The sequence below is a fragment of the Lonchura striata genome, chromosome 1, assembly GCF_050655825.1.
Source record: "Lonchura striata isolate lonStrDom1 chromosome 1, ASM5065582v1, whole genome shotgun sequence".
In the NCBI taxonomy this organism is placed as follows: Eukaryota; Metazoa; Chordata; class Aves; order Passeriformes; family Estrildidae; genus Lonchura; species Lonchura striata.
The window spans coordinates 37454092-37479511 of NC_140703.1; the positions used below are offsets into that span (position 1 = coordinate 37454092).

Below are 25420 nucleotides of genomic sequence, written 5' to 3' on the forward strand. Positions count from 1 at the left end.
ACATGTATGTGTTTAAGAGACTTGCAGGGCTGGGCTTAAAATTTATACATCATAATTGGACAGCATTTACACTTTTTTTGAAAATTAAATTGTTAGAGGAATTTTAAATGGGGTAAGTCCCAATAATCATGGAGTGTATGTATGTATAAGTGGTTGTGTGTGCTTGTGTATCCAAGGGAGAGCTAACTCTGAGGCTTTGTATGTAGAGACTGGGAACAAGAATATTTGGGATCCTTTCTCAAGGATGCTACCTTGCTTGCTTAGGAAAGTTACCTATTTCTGGAAATAACTATTCCCATCAGTAAATCGTATGTTATGATTACATCCTCTGGGTCATATTTTCAATTTACAGATTAAAAGAGCTGTGTGAGATATACCTGTTATTGTTTATTGCTTTCTATCATAATTAATAGTTTTTAATGAGTGTGGCAAAAGCAGGTACCCCTTGGGCTGGTTCAGTGATAAATGCAATGTGACTTAACAAATTCACGATCCTGATAGTGTCAAACCAAAGTTTTTAATGAGATTCTGCTGGATTAGCTTGATCATATAAATGTTATTTGCTCCAAATCTGTCAGGATCACAAATGCAATTGTTTTGCTTGGAGTTATAAGTGTTTTCTTTGTTCATTTGTTGCAAAAGCAGGACTAGAACTTAATAGAAAAAGGTACTATAGAAAGATTGGATACCTAATTTATAGCACTGCTATAAATTAGATTATTAAATATATTCAGTTTTGCTTTTCCTTTTAAAAAATTTGTCACTTAACATAGTGAAGATGACTCCAATGGGGTGAAATTAACAAAGATGTTTGAATTCAACCATGAGGGAAGAAAATAATGCTGGTTGATTCCTACCTTATCTGTTCACCAGTTAACAGCTTTGTCATCTAGACAATAGCAGGCCATGGTGTCTTAAGCAAAATATAGCATGCTTAAGATGCTGTGAAAAATGAATACGTACTAAGATGTGTGAGTGCCTAAACATTATCATTTTGTTTCTATACAGAGAGCCTCGAAAAATCATCCTGCACAAGGGCTCCACAGGACTTGGTTTCAACATTGTGGGAGGTGAAGACGGGGAAGGCATTTTCGTGTCTTTCATCCTCGCAGGTGGGCCAGCGGATCTTAGCGGAGAACTGCAGCGAGGAGATCAAATCTTATCTGTGAGTGTTTCTGTTGGGCTGTCCTGAGCAGCTTCCTCATCATGTTCTTTGTCTATACTGCAAGGGGCACACAAAGAAGTCTTTCCCGTTTCCATGTTGTGAAATCTGAGCTGCAAACAGTTTATTCCTGAATATTTTGGTTATTTTGCCCTTGGGTTTTAGAGCATTTGTTACTGGTGTTGCTTGCATTTAGCTGAGAAAAGAGACTTTTCTCTACTTGATGCTATCTACACTATGGTGACATTTCAGGGGGGACCTAAGAACATTGCAGACTTAAGCATCCCATATTTTGGTCTATCATCCAATTCCATTTTTCCCAAAACACACTAGCGAGTCCGAGGATATTTCTCAATTTCACCTTTTCTTGGAGAACAAGCAATAGGATGAAATCATCTATACTTAGGCTGCCATCTAGTGTGCACTCAACTGTTCAGCAAATAGCTACAACAAGGAGATTAATTAGGTTATGTTCATTATCTCTCTGCCTCTGATTAATTTGATGATCCCTCTGAAAGTCTATTCATATTTTATTGGATGAAGTTCTTTTAACCTGAGGTTATATTTTGCATACTTAGACTCAAAAACATGTTTTTAATTTTTCATTAATGTATATAATGATATCACACATTTTAAAACCAGATCATCTGACAAGTAATCAAGCATCTGACTGCAATAATCTGAATGTAAAGAAATTTGAATAACAATGAAAGCCTTGGAAATGTAGTTAAATATCCATTGACATTATGCACATTCCTTACAGAAAAAAAAAAAAAAAAAAAAAAAAACTATCCCAAATTGATGCAGATGTAACTGACTGTTCCATGTGAAGCACAACAATAGCCTTAGGGCTAAGAGCTGAAACACAAGAATTATTTATCCCAGATAAATGATGGATGCACTAAGCTGCAGTATCACACTGCTTCCCAATGTTGTGCCTTCTATTCCTGTGAATACTGCATCCCTGGCTGTAATTTAGTTAGAGCTGAGGGTGGAAGATAGCTTCAGCCTGGGTGGTTTGTAATGTGGTTATGCAACACTTTCCTGGTCAATATTCAAATTTATAAGAAAGCTGGTTATAGTTTTCCCACATTGCTAAGGATTGTCTTGGCCTATTCTATGAAAAGTGAATTTATCTTACACCTGTCAAAGGTTTGTAAAACATTGTAAAGAGGTGAGTGGAGGTGTTTTGTGATATATAAAAAATCTGGTTAAGTTATCACCAAAGGGAGGCAGCAACCTGACATTGTGAGGATCACAACAATGTATTTTATCATACCTGTTCCTTAAAAGTGCTGTAAGAAAATATGAGAAAGAGCAAGTAAAGGGTGTTTAAAGGTAAAGGTCCTGTCAGGAGTCCACACAGGCAGGCAGGCAGAACAACCACAAGACCACATCTGAAATGCAAAGAGTAAATGGATTTAATTACTTCGCTAACCAGAGGATCCCAAATCAACACCTGGGCAGAGACACAGGAGTGGGAGCTCAGGAACCATAAGGCTCAGTCCACCCTGAGGGGTGCCAAGGCTGTTCTTTGCACCCTCTTATTGAGGGCCCACACACACGGAGCTTACCACCACACTGTGATCTCTGTGCTTTTCATGAGCTCTGAGCTCTCTCCCAACACAGGAATGTCCCTGAGAGTGCCTCCAAGTCCCTTAGACTTGGATGTCTAAACAGAAACTCCTCAAAACAGAAAGATAGACAGCAGTGGGCATAATCTTAGGGGTATATTTCCACAATGATATTCTCCAGGCCTCAGCATTCCCACCTTTGAGATCTCTTGGAATCTCGAATCCTTCTCTGCACTCTTTTGCTTTTAACCCTTTCCTCCTAACAGTGCCATAAAGAACTGTCCAAGTAGAAAGTTTCTAGGGAATTGCAAGAAAATCCAAATAGATTCTTATAAAGTTATCCTTATGAAGAGATAAGGAAGTCAAAGGCCTGTGTCAAGAAGAGCAGAGACAAGAAACGCAAAGAATAGAAACAGAAGTTTCTTCAGGACAATTACACAATTTTTTTTTTCCTTGGTTAGATGGAGCAAAATAGGGCTGACTGACAGAGACTAATGAGATCAAAGCCTTTCACAATACATTGTATTCAAAATCCAGAAGTTTAAATACAAATTTAAAAGTCTATTTTCTTTTATTTTTAGCAGTATATGTTTACAGCTGTATGCTACAGCCACGGTAGAATTTTTAACTCTAATTTTTCTGGTTTGTAGTGACATTTTCCATAAGTTCTAATTAATGTTACTAGTGTTGCGTAAGCATTTACTTGTCATGCAAGAGTTGTTTATTTGTTCATTGAGCAGAGAGGGATGGAAATTATTGCTAAATTAGACTGTGTACATATCCCCAGGCAATCACTCAGTCAGGCCCTTGTTATTTATTTAGCCACAAATAACTATTATGGATCCATTTTGCCATATTCAGAAAAAAAGAGTTTCATGCACAGAGTTAATTAATCTTGTACCATTGTCCAGTGAAGGGTCCCAGACACCTTAGTTTTATAAGGACTGCAGAAAAAAATTCTGTTTCTCTATGTTTGTTCTTTCTTGTCTCATCCCTTAAAAACACTTATTTCCCTACAGTAATACTCTTCCCATTTGTTTCTCAAAACATGACAAATTTTATTAGCAAGAACAAATAGTATCTTCAAAGCTACAATTTCTACTCAGATGAAGCTTGGTTAAATTTCTTACAGACAGGATGCATATTAAGTGATTTAGAGATCTGAATTTAACTTTTTCTAAGATTGGTATTGCAGAATTACAATGAAACCACAAGAGTTTTTATAAAGTGATATTTTATTGCCTTTACAACAGGATGTGACCTGCTTTTTGGCCAATCCCTCTAATATTTATTATCTTTGAGAATGCTACTTCTTTCATTATTGTCTCTACGCATTGCAAGGGAGTTGGACTCACTGACCTTTAAAGGTCCCTTCCAACCCAAATGATTCCATTATTCAATTTAATCAATTTAATCCATTTAGCTGGTGTCCTTCTGTGTGACCATAGGCAGGGTGCTTCATTTTCCTAAGCCTCAGTCTCCCAGGTGAGCAGTGAGGATCACGGGCTCTCTCCAAATTGATGCCTGTGCTGTGAAGATGGCAATGTTGACTTGTTGAGAGCTGTGTATTCTCACTTTTTGGGAACATACCTATAAAAAACTCTAAATTGGATTGCAAATCCACCAGTGAGACCCAGAAGGCTTTGCCTTTACATGCATTGCCTTGGAGAGACACTCTGGGGGTGAATACATCATCCCAGAGTCAGCCGGCAGGGCTTGGGCAAATCCCAGAATCTCTGCCTCTGCTTCTGCCCGGCTGTCGGGATGGGAGAGGGAGGGGTCCGACCCTGCAGCCCTCCGGGAGGATGGTGCCCCCGCCTTGGCCCCATGGACGAGTGAAATTTGAATTTATTTTTCCCAAATGCCACCAGGTGGCGGCTCAGGATCAGTAATGACAGCAGTCTGCCTTTGGCTGAATCTTCAAGAAAAATGGGAACAGGGTTTTTCTTATTTTCAGTTCATTGGAAATGTTTGAAAAATACCTGAGAAAAAAGACTCATATTCCCAATGCTCCTGTGCATAGAGAACAAATGAATTCTATCTGAACCTTGAAGGTCAATTGAAGAATCCTGGAACATCTTCTGTGTTGGACAGCAAAACGTTTCAAATAGCCCAAAAATTAATTTTTGTCTTACGCTCATGAGAAGGTGGGGGTTCCTCCCTTAAAGTATTTTCTTAAAATGCTGCTTTTTTATGGATATAATTCATTGTACTTCTTTGAGTCACCACCTAACTAAGTATTTTTTTCTCATTTCTGAATGTCTTTAAAATGATTTAACGCACACACCACCCATGTAAGGTCATCACTGTACTAGAATATATCCCTCCCTGTAGTATTTTCCTCATACTAATTATATTGCAACTATTATCAAGTATCATTTTGAATTCTATTTGAAATTAATGCTTGATTTACTACATGTACACACTCAGATTAATTTTCATCTCAGAACTTATAGGCCAAAGGAAACAGTCCGGAATATGCATGGAAAAATCATTTCCATTGTAAAGCAGTAGAAATGAGGTGCCAGTGTGTTAAGTGATTTGTTTAAAATAATTTTAGAAGTCTGAGCCAGGTTTAGAGGCTGCTTGAACTCAGATCTAACCCCAAGTTCTCTGTCTGTTAGGAGAATGCAGTCTTCAATAAAAATAAAAATGTTCCTTGATGCCATTCTTGCAGTTTTAAGTTCCACTTCCAAGGCTAAGGGATATTTTTGCTATTAAAACAGCAATGGGAAACCAGTGTTGGTTAGACAAAACCACCTGTATTAGAACAATTTTTTTCCATGAGCCACATGCATAAAATGCCCATCCATTGTGCATACACCCTGACAGAAAGCAGTACAAGTCTTATAATTTTTTGGAAATACATACATAGTGAATACAATACAGTTTTTAGGGGAAAGTCCTGGGGAGGCAGGAGGAGCAATACAGTCCTTTTCAAAGAAAAATTGCCACATCGTTTCTTGCATTACAATTTCAAACAAAAATCTTGATAGAACATGAGTCTTTCTTTTAGGTGTCCTTGCCTGAATGCTTCAAAGCATTTTCAGTGCCAAGTGGACAATTTTTTCAATGCATACAGGACCTAAACCAGAGAGAATTAATTTATACATGCAAGTTCAGCAGCAAATTCAGATTTACAGTTTCACAGAAACAGTTAGTGCATATTGCTCTTTAAATTCCTATGATGACATTTCTTTTCAAAAGTTTCATAGTTTTTTGTAAGGCTACATCAAATTGTATACGAATGAGAGAATTATGGTAAATTAATAGGCATAAGGAGTTAACAGCAAGTTAACAGCATTTGAATCTTAACCTTTGAAGTTACTGAATTTTATGTCTTTGTGCAAGGTTAAACATCATATTCAGACACTTACAAATAGATATCTATATGTTTGCTGGGTGTCTAGTTGCCATTAGTGTCAAAGGAGGCAAGAGAGCATTCAGCTGGCCACCTGTGAGCTGTATAGAGCAGGCTGAATTTCTCCCTAAGCTCTAGCATCTGTATTGACTTCTAAGCTTAAACACCACATGCATTCATATCTATATTTTTCTTAAATTGGATCTCACATTTCATGTCAGTTTGCCCTTTTAATATATATTTGCTTTTTCAGCTATCATGCTTCCTTAATCACAAATAAAATTAACATAAAATCATGAACCATAAAAGCAGTTTTATTTCATTCTCCTGTAGAAATGCTTTGCATTCACAGTGGCTGGGTTCAGTGTGACTTGGAGCCTGAAAGTAGAATCAAGGGGAAAGGTAGACTGTTTGCTCTGGAGCAAGATGACTGCTCCCAGGCAGTGCATCCACAGGTTACCTTAAGGGAATAAAACAACTTTTCTGAAGGGTGATTGCTCAACAGCAGCAGGAGAGAGTAGATAAAGAACAGGCTGCACTGTAAAGAGACACATAGTACCCATAATACTTCCATTTCCCCTCTCATCTAACCTGAATCAGGTGAATGAAGTTAACCAAAGCATTCTGGGTGATTTTCCTTTTGATCTGGTATAGTATCAGCATGTCCTCCTATATGGGGAAAGATACTATATTTTTTTCTATGATGCTTTCTGAGAATTAAACAACTTCAGGTTGGGAAGGGGCTGGTGGAGTTACTCTGGGGTTTTCTGTCACTGGTACATGGCACTATATAAACCAATTTGCAACACCAGTATATGAGCATCTCACTTCAATATTGTCTCTGTTTTTTTGTAAAAGGTTCTTCCTTGCAGAGGGATCTTATATATTAATCAGATTTTTTTTTCTTGTATCTGTGCATCATCCTGCTGTTGATTTTTTTGTGAGACATTTGCTATCCCTGATGAACAGTTTAAACATTTCCTTGTACTTGGTTCCTCCCACACAACTCCTACCCACCTTCTCACTCACACCTGTAGCCAAAAATACAATATGCATTTGAAAAAAACAGAGTGTTCTTCAATTTCTAGTCCAAAAATGTCCATATAGAACAGGATAGATTGTAAGAACTCTGAGTTTACTTACAGCAAATATTTATGCTTTATATTTGCTGCAGTTATATTTGACCTTCAGTCTGACTTCCCTTCCTTTGGTACAGAGAAACTTTCAGCTTTCTAATTTAAAATGGTTATTTTGTTCCTGGTATAAGCTGTAAAAGTGCTCAGGGCAAATAATGCATTTTGTTACCTAGTTACAAAACTAAGATAAATGGCAAATACCATTTGGTTTTTCTTCTCAGATTTTCTTTTTTCCAAAACACAGCTGTCTCAGAAAATGTTTGAAATATCTCTACAGGGACTGATATATTTTCTCCTTGGATCATCAGTTTGTCCCTTTTGTGTAGTAGTGTCAGGGTTCTAACAGATATTCCCTTTGCCCTATAGGAATTGTTTGCAGAGGCACTGACCATATCCTTAGGATGCCTTCTTCCCCGTGGTGGTGTGAGTGATGCATGACTGTCCTCAGGCATGGGACAGTCTAACAGTTTCTGTGGCCTTTAGATGAAATTGTCTATAGACTTCTGTAAAATTTTTAACATTAATCCTACTTAGTCAGTATGTGAACTGTAAACCTGCTTTGTAGTAATGTATAGAGCACTGCTTGGTGTATATTGAATATTTTAATATGTAATCATAGCAGTGATTTAAATGGGTAAATCAGTGCACCTGACTGGACTCTTTTAAAGTAGAAGTTGTTTGAAAGTCAAACAAGAGTGTGTTGCTAAATATATCCAAAGGATCAATACTTGATTGTAGTGATATATGTGACAGATCTGTAGAAAGAAGTCCTCTGGAGAGGAAAGGAGCTAAGAGCACAGGCATTGTCATATGTTAATGGGATGACACCAACTAGAAGGACAAGTAGGTTAAGCTCCTTAGAAAGATTTAGTGGATTAATCTAAAGTCAGGCTTTGCTCATGTTGGGAAGCACAGAGTGCTTCAGGTCCCCTCTTTAACTAACAGAAAGGTGTAGCCATCACTTACCTTACCCTAATGCAGACAGTTTACATGGGTCAGATGACCATTTTGCTGTAAAAATTTCTATTTGTTTTCACATATTATAGAGAATTTAGCATGATTTCCCTTTACTGAAATAAATCCCAAAATGACCAAACACTCATGAATCTGTTTTTGGTGGAAAATATAGAAAAATAAATATGTCAGATAATTCTAGGTTTTATTCTCACCAGTAAGGAAGAATAGCCAAAAAATGGGAGAATGAATTAGATTAATCTATTAAATATTTCTAAGGAGAAAGACAGCTTGCCCTTGAGTAACCATATAGTGTAGAGGCAATTTTTATGATTTTGTGCTGAAAGGGAACGAGGAAGTAACACGAACTTCAAAACTAGTTTTCTGTGCAGTCACAGTTGTGGAACTCAATTAATCAACATTGAAAAAGTGAAATCTGAATTAGTCACTGTGATAATAACAGCCCAAGTCTTAAAAATGTATAAATGTTAGGTAAAATCCGAGGGGAAATTCAGAAGGGCAATATGTAAGATGAGCTGTACATTCAAGAATTTGAAAAGGCATCAATAAAATGTTTGATAAAAATAGAAAACCAAGCAAGAAATTAATTTCCCAAAGAGTTGGAAAAGAGATTGTTTAAAAGTGAGACCATGAGAATTCAAACCTTTAGTAATTTTTTGGGGTTTTTTTTTTGTGGGTTTTTTTGTGGGTTTTTTTTGGTTTTTGTTTTTTGGTTTTTTTTGGGGGTGGGTTTTTTTGGGGGTTTTTTTTGTTTGTTGCTGTTGTTTTGTCTTTAAAAAGAGATGGATCCACAACTATCCACTTAGGGCAGTTATAAAGAAACAGAAAATTCTTTGAAGTGGACTTAAGCAAAATCAAATTAGAACTTAGATGAGTTAGATGTTGTAAATAGATGAAACTGATTCTCATATACTTAAGGAGCTATTCAATGCAGGCCGTTCATAATTTTATTCAAGAGCTGAAGGAATATTTGGGAGTAGAGGTTGCCCAGTTTTCAGGGAAAACTTCTGGAAGAAACAGTCAATCTATTTGCAGATAATTAAAAAATAGCAGAAGAAGGAGTACTAATCCTGATGAATTTTTCAAGAATAAATTGTGAAATATCATTTTCCTCCTGAAAGAACATTAGTCACAGAGAAGTCATAAATGTCATTTTACTGCAAACTTGCAGCTCCTCTAATCTACCTATCAACATCTTCATAGAGTAGCATATCATAAGCCTCCCAAAAACATAGAGAAAAGCAGAAAAAAGCAAAGATGCTGTCATGGCAAGATCTAATGGAAAGATCTGTGGCAAAACAGTTGTTTAATATAAGTTCAGATGTTGCTGACAACACTGGGATTTCTGGGATTTGAGGATGTGGGTTTATGTCTATATGGGATCATCTGGGTACACAGTGCTCTGCCTTTTCCAGATAAACTCAGTTTCACCCCTCACAATGCATGCAGACATATGTTCAGTACTCACTGTCATCATGATCAGCCAAAAACATTTCATAAAACTTAGACACCCGTGCAACTTTCCTGTACAAGAAGAGAGATTTAAAGGTACAGAAAGAACTGGGAACCAGCGAAGAGAAGCTGGGTGCAAACACTGGAACAAAATCTCTTTTCCCATGTGGCTGTGGAGTTTAGAACTCATGGCATAAAAACGTTAGCATCCCCCTTGACAGTAAAAAATCATTTTAGTGTAGTATGAACAGTGTCCATGTTAACACTTCTATCTGGAAATAGTCAATCTTTGGGAAGAGAGCTGGTAGCAAACAGTTTGTCAGTGTTGTTGGTAAATATATCCAATCTGATGGCTGAAAAAGGAACTTAGACATATTCAGCCTCAAAATATGAGGCGTTTATTTTGTAACCAAAGAAGTGGCTGTATTGCCAGAGAAGCTCATAGATTTGCCACTTTGGAACTTTAAAATAAAACAAATTACTTTCAAAAATACAACCTTAATGGAGATTCTAGGAAAAAAAAATTACCAGCAGCATGTTTTGAAATGCTGAATATACTGCTGCATAATTTCATTTCATTAATCTAGGAATTTGTCTTCTAGCTGGATTCCTCCCTTCCCACCACAACTCCTCACTCACATCTTTCTGCAATCTGTAATATACAGTGGAATTGTCTTGCTGCAGTAACTGTTTCCTAACTTAACTCTCACATTTCATGCACATGATCAGAAACTATTAAATTATACCAACAATTCTCTTGAATAAAGTATTCAAGAATAAGGTATATAATTTTTTTTTTCTCCTAGGGTGTTAGTTATCAGACCTTTCAGTACTGTGTCATACACAGCTAGTAAATTGGCCTAGAGTAGAGACTCTATATTTCTGTTGTGATTACATCATCAGTTGCCTCTAAAGTCTTCATTTTACTATTGCCTTAGTGAGTAAAAATGGTCTCATGCCAGATTGCTTGCTCTTCAGCTCCTTCCAGTTTAAGGAGGAGTGCACATTCAGTTCCAACATTCTGACTTGGGAAATTTTGGTGTAACACTGTCAAGCAGAATTATATCACATCTGATACACTGAAGATTTGTAATGAGGTTTGCACCCCTCGGTGTTGCTGCACTGCTAGGCTAACAGTGAAAAAGTGAAAGCCAAGCTGCTACTGCTGGGCACAATGGTTAAAATCCCTGAGCTTTATTCATACAGAGCTTTGCCCCAGGCTGGACTTTTGCCTTGTGCTCAAACTAACTAGTCTCCAGGAATCATTCTGCTCGGTCAGTTTTGTGTTTCAGAGTGATTAAAAAAATTATCATATGACACAAGCTGCAAAGTAACAGAAATTGGCCATCCATTAAATAGGGTATTGAAGGGATATCTGCAATAGTTTTTGCAAGGAGTTTTCTGAGATCTTTTTGAAAAAGGAAGTTAGATAAAACCTGAATTTGAACAAGCAAGCCACCAGAATGGGAACAAAAGGAAAATCATTTAGAGACTACAAGAGCTATGTCCTTTGCACTGGCTAAAAATATATGGTTTATTTGAGAGTATAGAGCTTTGTCTATTCAAAGTGTCTGTGTCATAATCTTCATCTGTAGAACCACAGATAAATTATGAATGTTGTGATTCAGGGAGTTTTAATCTGAAACGTGAGCACTGAACATGTACTTACATCATTCCAGTAAGACAGTCTACCATTCAGCCATTGACACATTGCCTTGTGGTCGCTGGGCTGAGTTCAGTATGGATTTGCCATGGCACAAGCCACTGGCCATTTCACCTCTCACAGCCACAGAGCCATACTCTGGATGTGGAAATAGAAAAACATCTATCAAGCAGAGCTCAAGGCAAGGATTTCAATTTTTGGATTCATCTCTAAGTCAGTGCTCAGGGTCGCTTCTGTCTTTATGCAGCCTCTAAAATTGTTTTGCATTTTTATTTCAGTTCCCGAGTACCTATTTCTTGTTGGCTTCAGCTGAAATTAAGTTCTTATCATCACTGAGGTATCAGGAACTTGTTAAAATGGAAACCTTTACCACATTTCAGAAGCAAGAGAGTCTCAATCATTATTTCTGCTTATACTACCCTTTGAAATTCAAATGTGAAGCTAAAACCCCTGTAGCATTATGAGTAAAACTGAACAACGCTGGCTTAGTTATATCCATTCACTTATGCTTGAAAATGTGATAGTTAATTTAGGAAAGAGTTACTGAATGAGGAAAAATACCTTTTAGATGTATACGGACACCAAGGTATATGGAATAAATGCTACTAAAAGGCACATGTCTAAGTGACCCAGGATGAGAGCAGGAGACAAGAAAATACAAACTCTGAAAACAGAATTAGAGAGAAAGAGGGATATTTCTGAAAGGCACGAAAGTGAATGGTAGTAACAGTCATGTGTGAAGTAAAAACTGTAGGGGGGAGGAGGGACAGTTTGATATTTTACCCATTCAGAGTAGAAAGGAAGCACGAACTCCAAAGGAGAAAGGATGTGTGAATGCTTGAAAAGATGACACTGTACTGAGATCCATGAAATTAGATGGTGTCAGGAATATAAGGGGTTTTGAGTGGCTACACAGAAGGAGAAAAAAATAAAAAAGTAGCAACTAGAAATTAATTTAAGAGCTAATTATAAGCTTTCCATTTTAACAATAGCAAATACTTCTACTAAGGATTGTATCTGATGGACGTTTCATGTATAAAATGGATGAAAAACATAATTTATATTTATTGTTATATCATCTGATAGACACTGGCCTGTTCTATTAGCCAGTGTAGTACTCCAATAGGTATTTTTCACAGGTAATACCAATTGGCTTTTAATAGGCAAAAAGTACATGTTCCTTCGTCTCAGCTTTACCATTTAGTAATATGACAAAATGCCATTGATCACCTTGCAGTTGCTGAATCACCTCCAGTTCAGGTTGGTACTTGAACAAGCTAGTAGCTATTTAGTGATCTGAATAAAATAATTTCCATGTCCATTCAGGCTCCAGTAAGTCTGTGTCCTTTTCATAAGGTGTCATTTACTTCTACAACTCGTTTTTTTCATTAAACTAGTTTTGAGGAATTCTGATGGAATTGAGAAGAAGTGACTCGTAAGATGTCATTCAGTGAAATTATTTCAGTCTCAAAGTTTGCAAATCTGACATCATTCATAAAAGCTAGAATTACATGGGAAGAAGATCTTCTATTCGAATTTCTGTACAGTTTGGATTAAAACATAAGTCTTTGCCTGTGGTTCTAGGCTTAACAGGTACTGTTTGGAATGATTCATATGGTCTGGTGAGTCATAAATCTCATTGGTTCCTACTGTAAAAGGCAGTGTGTACAAGACACCTCTTCAGGAAAATAATATTTTTTCCCTGCTTCAAATATGCTTTGATATCCCTTTCTTTTGGCTTAGCTGCCTCCTGAAAGTTCCTGTCAGAAAAAAGGCATGATACAGCTTATAACCCCACAGTGGTTCTTGTTTTCCAGAGAGAGGGAAGAATTTGCATCTAGAATGTCCAGCTCCCCAGAGCATAAAGACCATCTTACCAGAGGCAAGAATTGTAACTCTAAGGTGGCCAGACAAGGAAAATTGAAAAGGTCACTGCAATTGCTAGCCCATAAAAAGAGAAGGAGGGTGTTGGGTGTGGAGAGGAGCAGATGGGACGTGATCCTGTGTTTTCAGCAGAGTTCAGGATGAGAAAACCACTTTGCTTCTCTGTGCAGCTCTAACTAAACAGTAGAAAGTGTAGGCTCAGAAAATATCAGAATTGAGAAAAGTAAGAGGAAAACAATAAATCTAACCTGGAAATACAGCAGAAGCTAAGCTGGAGAGTGAAGACTCCTCTCTTTCTTTTCCTTCCTTCCTTCCTTCCTTCCTTCCTTCCTTCCTTCCTTCCTTCCTTCCTTCCTTCCTTCCTTCCTTCCTTCCTTCCTTCCTTCCTTCCTTCCTCCCTCCCTCCCTCCCTCCCTCCCTCCCTTCCTCCCTTCCTTCCTTCCTTCCTTCCTTCCTCCCTCCCTTCCTTCCTTCCTCCCTTCCTCCTTAGCAATACTTATGTTGATGTGCAGAAATTAAGGCAGCTAAATAGGAGTTTTTGTATCTTCTCTTAATGCAAACAATGGAATTTTGGCTGTAAACAGTTGTCATTATTCAGACTTCTATTTGCTTTTTCAGGCACCAAAAGCTCTTATTTTATGATTATAACAAACAGAAGAATTTAAACAGAATTTGAAAACTCTGCTCTATTGTTTGTTTTGTGGAAAAAGAATGCCTTTCCTTCATCTTTTAATTTATTGTATTAAAGCACATACAATGTCAGTGACAATTAAAGAAGTAATGGAAAGAAACCCTTTATGTTTCCTCCCCAGGGAAAGGATATGTTTTTCCTTTCTTTTCCAACCCAACAAGTTATTTAGTTCCAAGTATTCATTTAACAACAGTACAAACACATAATAAGATGGCCTAAAGAAAGAAATGGCAAAATAAACCATATTATTCTGCTACCTTCTGTTTGAATGATCCACATGGAAATCATGTTCATTTTCTAGATGTCAACCAGACTGCAACAAGTCTGTTCAGAATCCAGTGAAATTTCTACCAATATGAGGCACTCAAATGTTTTAGAGGGAATGTAACTCTCCTAATTTTAGAAGAGCTCAATCTATGCCAAAAGTCAGTCTGATCTTTTTTTAAATTGATATTTATGATATTATGATTTAATATGATTCAATATTAAATGAAGAAGATCATGCTTTATTTTGAGTCAACAAATGCAAATGCCCAGTAATTACTGTGAGCTATTGTTGCATCTTTTTCTCCATCTCAATTTAGTTTTGACCATCGTTTTCAACTCCTCTTTGTTTGTAAGCTTTCGAACTGCTTTTTTGCCAGTTCGAAACATGCAGAAGAGACAGACTTTAGTATAAGCTGCAGGCTCTTCTTATTTCCATTATGTCAAATTCATTTTGGAGTTAGGCATCAGAAATTGTGCAGTCAAGTTCATTCTGGGCCAGGACATCGGGGCTGTGCAGTCAAGCTCAGACAGCTACTTTGCTTATTGTATAATACAGTCTTTAGACTTGTAGGAAGCAAGCCCATTTATTATAGAAGAAGAAAAAAAAAAAAAAAAAAACCAAAACACCTTTGCTATTATTTTTCGTGTACACATTTGCACTTTCTTCTGATTTTTTAAAATTATCTTTTACTGATTATTCTTCACATAAATTATGTTAAATTAATTAAAAGCAGTAATTTTAATCTGATTTAAGAGTTTGCAATGAAATCATATCAGGGAAAAATGTCACTGCACACAATTATTATGAGACATTAAATTAAGATATTGTTTTGGACAAAGAGGCAAGACAGAGTATTATTTATTTTATTCTCTCCAAATTCTTGTTCATTTTGGTCTGATGGTAAAAATTTGATTAAAATATATAAACTAATGGTGCCTTTCATCAAGATTTAATGTTGCTACGTGAATATACTGGTTTTCAACTAGAAGGTTTGGGAGTTGATTATATTTGCTTTTAAATAGGGGGAAATGATACCCTGAAATCAAGTTAGTATCTACTCTTCTTTTTCTTTAGAAAGTCAGACTAGATTATAAGTAATTTCTAAGTTTAATACCTATTATCCTACAGTGAGATTCTGTCACTATTGGTGAATAAAATGCAAACAGAACTCTCCCTCCCTATTTGTTAATGGTTATTTGATTTTTTTTTTTTTTTTTTTTCTGCAGCTGTGTGTCTCCAAGGCGGAGATCACTGCTTTGGCAACCTAATGTGGTCAGGTCATTTCCCTGTTCAACATTGCTTAATCTGGATTGCCTAGCTTGATTATGATCTCGATAAAAATTGCAGAAGATAGAATTTATGTGTTATTTTCTCTCTGACATTTCTTTTCCTTGCTCTTTTGATATCAGCCACTCAGGCCTCTAAATCTTCCTCAAGTGTCTACCAGCTGTATCCTAACAGAAAAGTGAAATTAATTTCAGGAAAATTAATTTGCTGCAATGTGTTGTGTTTGTACCTTAGGCAATCATTTCTTCTAGACCAAGGGTGCAAAGTGCAAAAAGTAGTCAGCTACCACTTCAGCTGAAATGTTCATATCAGCTGGCTTCCTGTTTTTCTGTGGAGAAGTGAAAAGTATTTGTATAACAACTTCAGTGAAATTCCTGTCTTACATTCACAGTCTTTATGTATTATTAGGATTGTTCTTATTAGCTCACATAGACATAGAACTGTTGTTGTTAGAGGAGAAGGAGAATAAGCATGTGATTGCCTTATTCTTTCATACATTCTCTCCTTTTATCTATAGAGATACAGTTTTTTTACTGTGATTTATTAATTATGTTTAAATCTTCTGTGCTATTAACATGACTTCACAGACCACCACAATGTTTTCCTATATTGCTTAAGAAAGGCTTGTGTCCTCCCATAGTCTTTGAGCTCAAGCCTGAAAAAATTTTTTTTTTTCCTGGAGACCTTCTACTGCTGACCAGGTGACATAATCCATATCCATCTCCCCAGCTCAGGAGTTCAGGCATGTTCCTTTAAGATTTTCTTCAGATCATCCTATGCTTTTGTGGGACTCCCTGTCAAGGACTTCAGTTACAAAAGGGAAAAGCACACAGATGAAAACAAAGCTCTCTCTTAAAGGAAAGGTTGCTTGGTTTCAGAGTTGTCTTCAGACACAGAATCAAGGCTGATGTTTCCTTTACAACATTATATAGCCACTGTTCTTAAATTTAGGAATTCTCCTTACACTTGACAAAACTGTGACTATAGTGCTCAGTTATTAATTGTAGTGCTGGTATATCTGTGCTCAATGCAATTCAGCATCATGTGTCATAACGCCTTCGCTGAGGAAAGGTAGGGAACAGTATCTCTTTTTCTACAGCAGTGCCCTAATTTGTGTTTCTTACAGGAAGCTGGTATTCTCAACAGGTGTTGCAAAGTCCAAGCTGACATCATCTTCCTCCTTATGTATTTTCACTGTTGAGATTAAAATATGGTAGATTTTTATGGCACTGAAAGTTCTGCTTCTCTCCTTTTGTTCTTTTAGAATGCACTTAATTATTGCTCTCTAGGGTCATATATTCCTAGACTGAATTTCAGTGAGTATTTCCCAGAGGCTTCAGTGCACAACTTTAATGAAAGCTTTTGAACCTTTGGCTCATTTTTTTGAAAGCTTCTACTAGCCATTATAACATCCCAGGGAGATGGGACAACTGAGGACTCCTGCATTAAATTATGAAGTTTATCATGTTATATTTGCCCATGCTCATAATTTCTGTGTACAGTCATCAGTTCTACAGCATCACGCAGTCTTCTGGATCAGAAGCTGTGGTATCTCCTGGGCTTTATATAAGTGCTATCACAAATTAATTTTTTCTAATACTAATAGTCTAAAATGTTATTTGCATACTAGTAAAGACTACATTTTGTCATGAAACTAAGGAAGAAATATTTTATGATGCCTGCGGTGAGACACTGGCAGAGGTTTCCCAGAGAGGTGGTGGGAACTCCGTTCCTGGGAACATTCAAGGTCAGGATGGACAGGACTCTGAGCCACATGGTCTAGTTGAAGATGTCCCTGTTCATTGCAGAGGCTTTTTAAAGTTCCCTTCCAACCTAAACTATTCTGTGACTCTGTGATTTCATGGTAAATAATAACAACTGTGTTCTCAAAACATCGTAATCTCTAAAATTTGATCAAAGACAGCAAGTTAAGATGGGCCAGTTTCTAAATATTATCAAGCCAAATATACCTTTCTAACAAACTCAATAGCTGTTACTTTAAAAGTTCTATGGAATCAAATTTATTTTTGTAACCCTTAAAAAGTTGTTAAAATTTAAATTTTAAAAACCTTTCTTTTTAATATGTGCTTAACCGTCTTGCAATGGTATTTGGTAAACATAAACACAAATATTTGCTATGACTGAATATTTGGATCTAGTGTTTTGGCATATTTGCTTCATATAATATAGTTTTCATTTCTCTCCCTATCCTTCTATTTTCTTTCTTTTTCTTTTCCTCAATAATCAGAATTGGATTTCTGTCCTGCTGAGGTTGTTACATATCGAAAGTTTCCTGTTCTTCACTAAAATACTATAAAGTGGAAACATGTAGAAGTGAGAGGAAAGACAGAGAAATAGATAAGATAAACAAATACAGAAATACAAACATAAATACATAAGTAAAAGTCTCACATACTTCGGTAGAGCCAGTCAGTAATGCTCCACTGGAAAGCAGGATTCAAGTTACTGGAGCAGTTAATAAATCTGTATGTGAATTCTGTCTCTTCCTTAGGATACTGCTGGCAAAATATGTATCACAAAAAGAAATTTAGAGAGTTCTGAAACTGCCCCTGAGTTTTAGGGGTGGATTGCCTACTTTGTTCTGCTCTGTTCCTCTTCCATGTCTTGGGCAGCCAAAAATGGTTAAGAAAAAGAAAACATATGGAAAGCTGTGTGGATGTTGAACAGCCAGAGTTGAGGAAGCTGTGTCTGATAGCAACTCCATTGCTGCCGTGTGCAAGACACAGAATATTTCCAGGAAATAGTCAGAGGGGTTGCATGAACAGAAAACAGTAGATGGGGTTTTTGCTCTAAAACTTCTGCAGCCAGCAGCTTTTGTTAGACACGCTCAATGTATCTCTGGGTTTCCTGATGCTACTGACTGAGCCTGCAGAGTTTGACTGAAGGGGTAGCTTCTTTGCTTGCAGTATTCTTCAGTGACCTTCAAGCACCACAGAAAATTTATCTTTTGACTTAGTATATTAAGTGATATTGCTTGATGAAGAGTTAACCAGAAATGTAGTGGTCAGAGAATCTTCATGGTAAGGACGGTCAAGCTATGGGGTGCGTGGTACTGATGCATATCCTCTTTGCTGGTCATAGGAAGTTTCCTCTCAGCCTTTTGATTTTGTACTTTGCTTCTGCAGCTGGGCGTCCATCTGAGCTTTACATCCTTGGGATATTTAGGGTAGAACCCCACTTCTGTCTCCTGTCTAATGTCAAGCTGCTCATGCCTGTTGTTTTCTGGTTCCCTGCGCAGGTGAACGGCATTGATCTCCGGGGTGCTACCCATGAGCAGGCTGCGGCTGCGCTCAAAGGAGCGGGGCAGACGGTAACCATCATAGCACAATACCAGCCAGAGGGTAAGTGAAATAACCACCTGCAAGGCAGATGGCAAAAGAGAAGTGCTCTGGAGCCACTCATTTAACAGGGTGAGGCTGTTGCAGGTAGTGAGTTTCCCAGTTATCATCGGCAGTCATCTGGAATAAAAATCAAAGTGACAATTCTGTCCCAAGGAAATGGCTGTGTTTTTTTCACAGACCTGTCTTTTAGAAGCATTTTATGCAACTGTAAGAGCACTCTTTAAGTGTGCATATAATAATACTGTCGTCAACACTTAGTTATTCATTTTATTCTCATTAGTGCTCATTTTGTTATTTTCTAGTCTCTTCCTGGAAATAGGTAATGCAAAAGATAGGTTAAGAGAGACCAGAAATGCCAGGAAGATCTGACATTGCTTCAAACAGTCAGATTAGAATTAGACAAGGATAAATGCTTCCTGCAGAATGTGTAGAGCTTCTCGTTATTACTTTTGGATGACAGCGTCCTTGTACCTTCAGGGCAATTAGGCCTGGATAACAACTACTTATTAGAGAAAATGACAGCTTTCTCAATAACAGCTTCACCAGGAAATTCAGCAAAATGTAAGACATTTAAGGTGGGGTGCATCTCATTCAAATTTTGCTGTCTAATATTTAGCTTTCTAGAAGTTAAGTTAGTTTTAGTGGGCAGAAGTAGGCGCTGATTGATTTGGAGTCCAGCATGAAAGGGCAAGACTCCTTGTTGTCCATGAGCAGTGGCCCAAATGACTGAGGTTCTTAAGGAATTTGTGAGAGGAATATTACCTTCTGATTGGAACTCAAGGTGTTTTTTTTCTCTTCAGTAGTTATTACTTTAAAGTCTTTTCCAGATTAATTCAGCAACTACAAATGTCTGTGAAGATTTGCTGGCACCAGGTTATCATTTTTCAGGAAGCAGTTCTAGCTCAATTCACAAGTTGATTCTGCCTGATTGTGCCCAGCCTAGGAGATATGTAAGTCTCACAACAGCTCTAATAACATGCTCAGTCAGTCAGGTTTTTTTAGGGAAGATGAATTAGTACTTCCAGACTTCATCCAATATGATATTTCTTTAATTTCTTTGGATCCTCATGATAGCATTCAAGGAGAAAAACAGCTTCTATTTTAGACAAATGTGCAGTTGTGCTTCAGATCTGGAATCAAGCATCCATTTATTAGTTTATCTGAGCTTGAGTCACCAAACAGAATAAATTGGGACATAGTAAGAAATGAGCAGAGAGAAAATGAAATTGAAAGTATCTATCTTTAGTTAAATAAATGGAACATATTAATATAAAAATGCATGAGTAATAATCAGCATTATTTCAAAGAAGTATTGAAAAGCAATTCCATTACAGATAGAGATCCACACTGGGCTCTGAATGGAGCCATGTTCCTATTAGTTCCAGCAATCTTGTTTGCTGTCTGGTGATTTTACACTGCAATTATCACCATGGTGTCTGGGTACTTGTAGCAATCACTGGCATGTCACAGTTGTTCCATGCCATTGTTAATGCACAGAAAAAATACATTGCTTGACAGCTTTTTCCTATTAGGATTGAACTTCTAGTTGACATATTTGTACCCTACATTTTAGCAGTCCTGTATCAAATTCAGTTTTGGTGAACATACAATTCAAATGATGCTGATGAAATCCATCAGGTATTATACTAGATATTTATTCCATTTTTCCTGTGTCATTGCTCCATTCACCAAAGCCCCTGCTGAGGGCAGACTAGTCCCAACTTCATCACTTCTTGTCAGTGAAGCAAAGCCACTTTTCTGTTTCAGACAAATAGCTCAAAACACACCACGGAGAGTGAAGCTTGTGAGGAACAGGGCCCAAAAGTTTGTTGTTTTATAGTAAATTATTAAATCTTAAAAGGTAGTGAGGGTTGTTGTCTATAGTTGTCCAGCATGTGTTTCGTTACAACTGAAATGTTTAATTTTAATCTGAGATTCTGGGTAATGCAAACTGCATAAGCCAAATGTAAAATGAAACATTTGTTTCCTGAGAATTCCCTAACAGCAAAGAAAGATGAAAAAACTTTTAAAGAGTTAAGTAACCTTCACAGATAATTATTTAAAGATTTATAGGCTACACAGAAAGGCAAACACACTCTATATGACACTAAATACTTTATTCTAAAATTACTGCAGAACTCTTTTTGTCCTTTACTTGAAATTTATACCGTATTTCTTATTTACTATATCTTATCTTGTTGCATATATTGGAATATTGTCATAAAATAGTCTTAAAACTGTACAGCTGTGCTTCCCTCAGGGGCTTCTCACTTTTAAATGCTTCCAAATCTAGTAAAGTACGTAAGCTAAGGAAGTTTCTTCCATTTTCACACTAGAAGTTCTGAGTTTTTCTGGAAAGGTTTTTCTGGAAAGATCCAAAAATAGTCACTACAAATGTTAATCAGTACATTTTTTAATGTCTTTGATTATTAAGCCATTAGATGTCGTTGCAAAAAAAAACTCCAACATTAATTGAACCCTTTAGCTATTGATATTTCAGGTATTGAGTGATGATGATGTAAGTACCAGTCAATACTGTAGGCAAGCTGGTGATTAGCAATTAAAATCGTGAGTAGTAAAAGCTTACTTTTATGCTGTAAAGAAAAGCTTCCAATATGCCTATCTTGGTATTTTCTCAAAAAATAAATAATATGCTATGCTGTGGGAAGAAAATAAGGTGAATACTTATAGAAACAGCTTTCAAAGTTTAAATGTCCCTTTCCTTATTTCAAATAGAATCCCATTTGAAGCCTCATATGAGCTTCCTTTGCATTTATGTGTAGAGACTTTGCAAAAAATCTCATAAGAATGGTAAGTCCTACTGAAAAAAAAAAAAAAACAAAACACCACCCTAGTGCTTGCCATCAACTTTAATACCTTTTCCCATCAATATTGTGGTCCTTTTTTTGTCATCCTACTTGGAATGAACAAATGCAGAGATGAGTTCAGACAAAACAGAATAGCATCACAGCATTTTTTTGAATGCTGTCAGACCTGTGGTTGGTGATGGTGCTCAGCTGAACCACACTGCTCATCCCTCAGATGGAAGTGGTCTGGGTGAAAATGCTGTAAAAGAGCACAGATACTCTGTATAAAGAGAAAATAGAAGAGACAAACAGTGATTTCATGCAAAGTTGTTGAATGGAAATAAAAGGGATAGTATAAATAGAGAGCAAATTACTCAGTTCTGCTCTTCAGTCCCTTTTTTCCTCATTTACACTCACCACCTTTTTTTCTCTCTGAGAAACAGAAGAGGCAAAGCATTATGAAAATCCAAACAGAAATGTAAATTATGTGAGCAAAATGAGGGATAGATTATTAAAAGCAAGATGAAAACAAATCACAGAAGTTGAAAAAATCACAGCTCAGCAGTAGAAGTAAATATTTAGCAACAGCAACCATAACTCTGGGCTTTTTTAGTGATTCCTTACTTTTATTTAAAAAATTGATAATTACCTGTGTACTGTCTGTTATGTACACATGTATTGTGTAAATGGAAGAGAATGAATTTTAAGCATCATGATGTCTTAGTAACCATTGTGGATGTAGCTCATATGGAGGATTGCTGATGTATTCAGTCTACACTAACTAGTCCCCACAGGCTTCAAAAAGATAAGCTTTCTTGTTCTTGTGAATCTCACATCTTCTACTTGTGCTTGATATGAGATTAAAGATTATTTAAGGACCAAAAGCTACTTAGAACAAAATTAGAAGACAAACAAATCACTTATACTTAGCTTTGCACTCCAATTTCTTAATAATCAGAAACATTTTAACGTCCCTTAACATCTTAACAGCTCTCAGATCTCTTTTAAAATATTGCATAGATATGAAGTAAATGCAATATAAAAACTGAGCCTGGAAAATAATTTTAGGATGGTACAGTGTGTTCCTATTAAATAATTAAGTAGAAATTAAAATGGAAGATATGCCACACAGGGAAACACATTTTACACTTCCAGGTTTTTCTTCAGGACATATAAGTTGCAAGTAGAAAAGTTGCAAGTATAGCAGAGTGTGGAAGGAGTTTAGAAAAACCAATTCTTTCAGTTAAGCTAAAATATATTTTTAAAGAAAAGGGAACTTTGGTTGAAATAGTGACAATTGCTCCTGAACGACACAGGTTGGGAGTGGGGGCAAACAAAGTATTAAAGCTAAAAAGCTTTATTGCACATTTTAGTCTCAAAAGCTCATGATCCTTTCCCCCCACAGCAGTGTGAAAAGGTGAAGTGTAGCCTTAAGTTTTTTGAAAAATATTCTGTGTCAGTGGTCTGCAAGCTGAGCTGTGCTGCATTGCAGTACCTCTGCAGCTCTTGCCTCACAACAGTCCCTGGAAAAGTGTTAAACCAATTGGAAGTTTCGTGTGCTTTCAATCTTTCAAGCGAGCCAATTAAGCAGCTCCCTTAACAGCTCATTGATTACAGCTTGATTAGAGCAGCTGGCACTGAAGAGGTTAAAAAGTTATTCCAGTGCAAGAATTTGTGTGTTTTATCTCTTTGTGAGTGAGCTGCTGCTTGGTGCCTGGTGAGAGGTGAGTAGCTGAGCTTTAGATGCAGAAAGAGTGTGAGAGGGAGAGACACTGTGAGAGGCAGTGTCTGTCTCTGCAGGCAATAGCTAAGGGAATTTTTGAAGAACTGCACTTAAGCAAGTGCTGGAAACTCTGATACTAAATTTACTTTTGTATTCTTTTGCTCCTATTTCTGGGAGGCTCCATAGTAAATTAGAATAGACCTAACTTTTATAAGCAGTTCCAGATTTTAAGAAAAATTACGAATTTGTATGTGTCTTACACATTTTCCTGAGCTGCAGATGCTGAGATTCACTTTTTTGAAAATATCAGATGAAAAGTCCAGGAGTAACTTCTGAAGGTCTCTTGATGGATAGCTTTTAGCATTTACCCATTTTTTATTCCTTGTTCCTGCCTCAGACAACCAACACTTGTCTCCTCTTTTGGTACAACAGTCACACGGATTTCTGATTCAGACATTTAACCTTTCCAGCTGCTGTGGGAATTAGGTAGATAAAAAAAAACAAAAGCAAAAGAAAATAATTATATGTATTCATCTTTGCCTAGGTTTCTTCTATACTTTGAAATGTGACTAGCCATATTAGAGCTCCCTTTTCCCAGCTGTTAAAAAGGAATGTAGCTTAATTACTTGGATAAAGTTGCATTACAGCAGTTGGCTTTCATCTGGAAGCCACAGTATCCAATTGCCAAAGAATGCAACGTATTAGAGTTACATTTCATGCATGTGCATTAAAAACACAGAACATAATCTTGGAACACCCAAGCCGGACCTGGCCAAAGCCCATTTGCTGAGGATCCAGTTTCCAACAGTGGCCAGCAGCTTAGAGAGAGGAGAAAGAGCAGGACAAGCACACAGTGATATTGCCCTGAGTACTGTCCTACTCACCAAGGGGGGTGAAACATCCTCTCCTTGTCCTCAGGCAGAAAACACCACCACTATAAAGAAGAACAAAAGTGAAAAAAGTTTAGAGGTATGTTTCATAGATTGTCCTGCTGATGTTCAGTGAGTGAATTTTATTGAGAAGCTTGGTCTATTTTCTGAAGTTAGGAAAATTGAGAAAGAATGAGAAATATAAATGACAAAATTCAACATTTTGATAGTACATTTTCCCCCTTGTATGTGAGCCTTTTTTTGACTTGACACAAGAGAAGAAGCATTATTCCATAACTAGAGAAATTATTTCAAATCCCAATTCATTGATAATAGTCGATAGTGCACCAGAGTTCTTCTACACAAGAGACTCTTTCAAATAGCAATATTAAAGGCTGCTTTTTCCCCCCTCTTTTTTACAGTGGCATCTCCAAACTACTGTTTTCTTACTTGCCCATAGCGGTTTTTTCCTATGTTGAAGAACAGTAAATAATTTTCTCTAGCTGATTAAATGGCAGGCCCATGCCTCCCTTAGTTGTCCATGAAGTGCCCATTGAAAAGAGGTCAGCCAGATCATAGAATAATTTCAGTTGGAAGGGACCTTTAAAGGCCAGCTAGTTCCAAACCTCAACCCATGATCAGGGACATCTTCAACTAGATGAGTTGCTCAGAGCCCCATCCAATCTGACCTTGAATGTTTCCAGGGATGGCATGACGGATGATGCTGTCAAAACTGTTTCTCCCTTCTTGCAGTTTTGCTTCAGCAAAAGTTCCAGAGTTCACTAAGCAAGAAATTGCCTCTTTGTTGCAGAGATTTCTGTGTTAGTGAAGATGTTTAACAGGGTTGTATGGCTGCAATACACAACTTCATCTAGTGCGCCAAATGGCATTTGTTGTCTTCAAACTAATCCTTGAGTGCTTCAGGCTATCTCAGCAGTTAATGTACAGGGTTAAATGTTGGGATTGGTATTTTTTGCCTTTCTTTGGATCTAATAAATACAATTTTGTTACCCTTTGGAAAATGCACAAATGCCAATATAGTACCCACTTGTCTGGCCATGCAAGACATTTGCCTTAGGTTTAGCTTTAGTGCCCCTATTTGGTGCATATTATTTAGAATATACTGCTTTTATTTTTGCATTGTTGAAGAAAAACCTTTATCATTTTATTGAAAGTTTCACAATATCTTTACTTCATGTAAAAAAC

At 36.9% G+C, this 25420-nt stretch overlaps 1 protein-coding gene across 15 annotated transcripts in view; it reads left to right on the forward strand.

The window, feature by feature from the left end:
• DLG2 (discs large MAGUK scaffold protein 2) overlaps positions 1-25420 on the forward strand; it is a 982636-nt gene that overhangs the window by 766425 nt on the left and 190791 nt on the right. For all 15 annotated transcript variants that reach the window (XM_085593066.1, XM_031505123.3, XM_085593076.1 and 12 more), the window contains 2 exons: positions 1009-1165; positions 18713-18815. In XM_085593066.1, coding sequence (XP_085449192.1) covers positions 1009-1165; positions 18713-18815 — 260 coding nt within the window. The remainder of the gene's footprint in view (positions 1-1008; positions 1166-18712; positions 18816-25420) is intronic.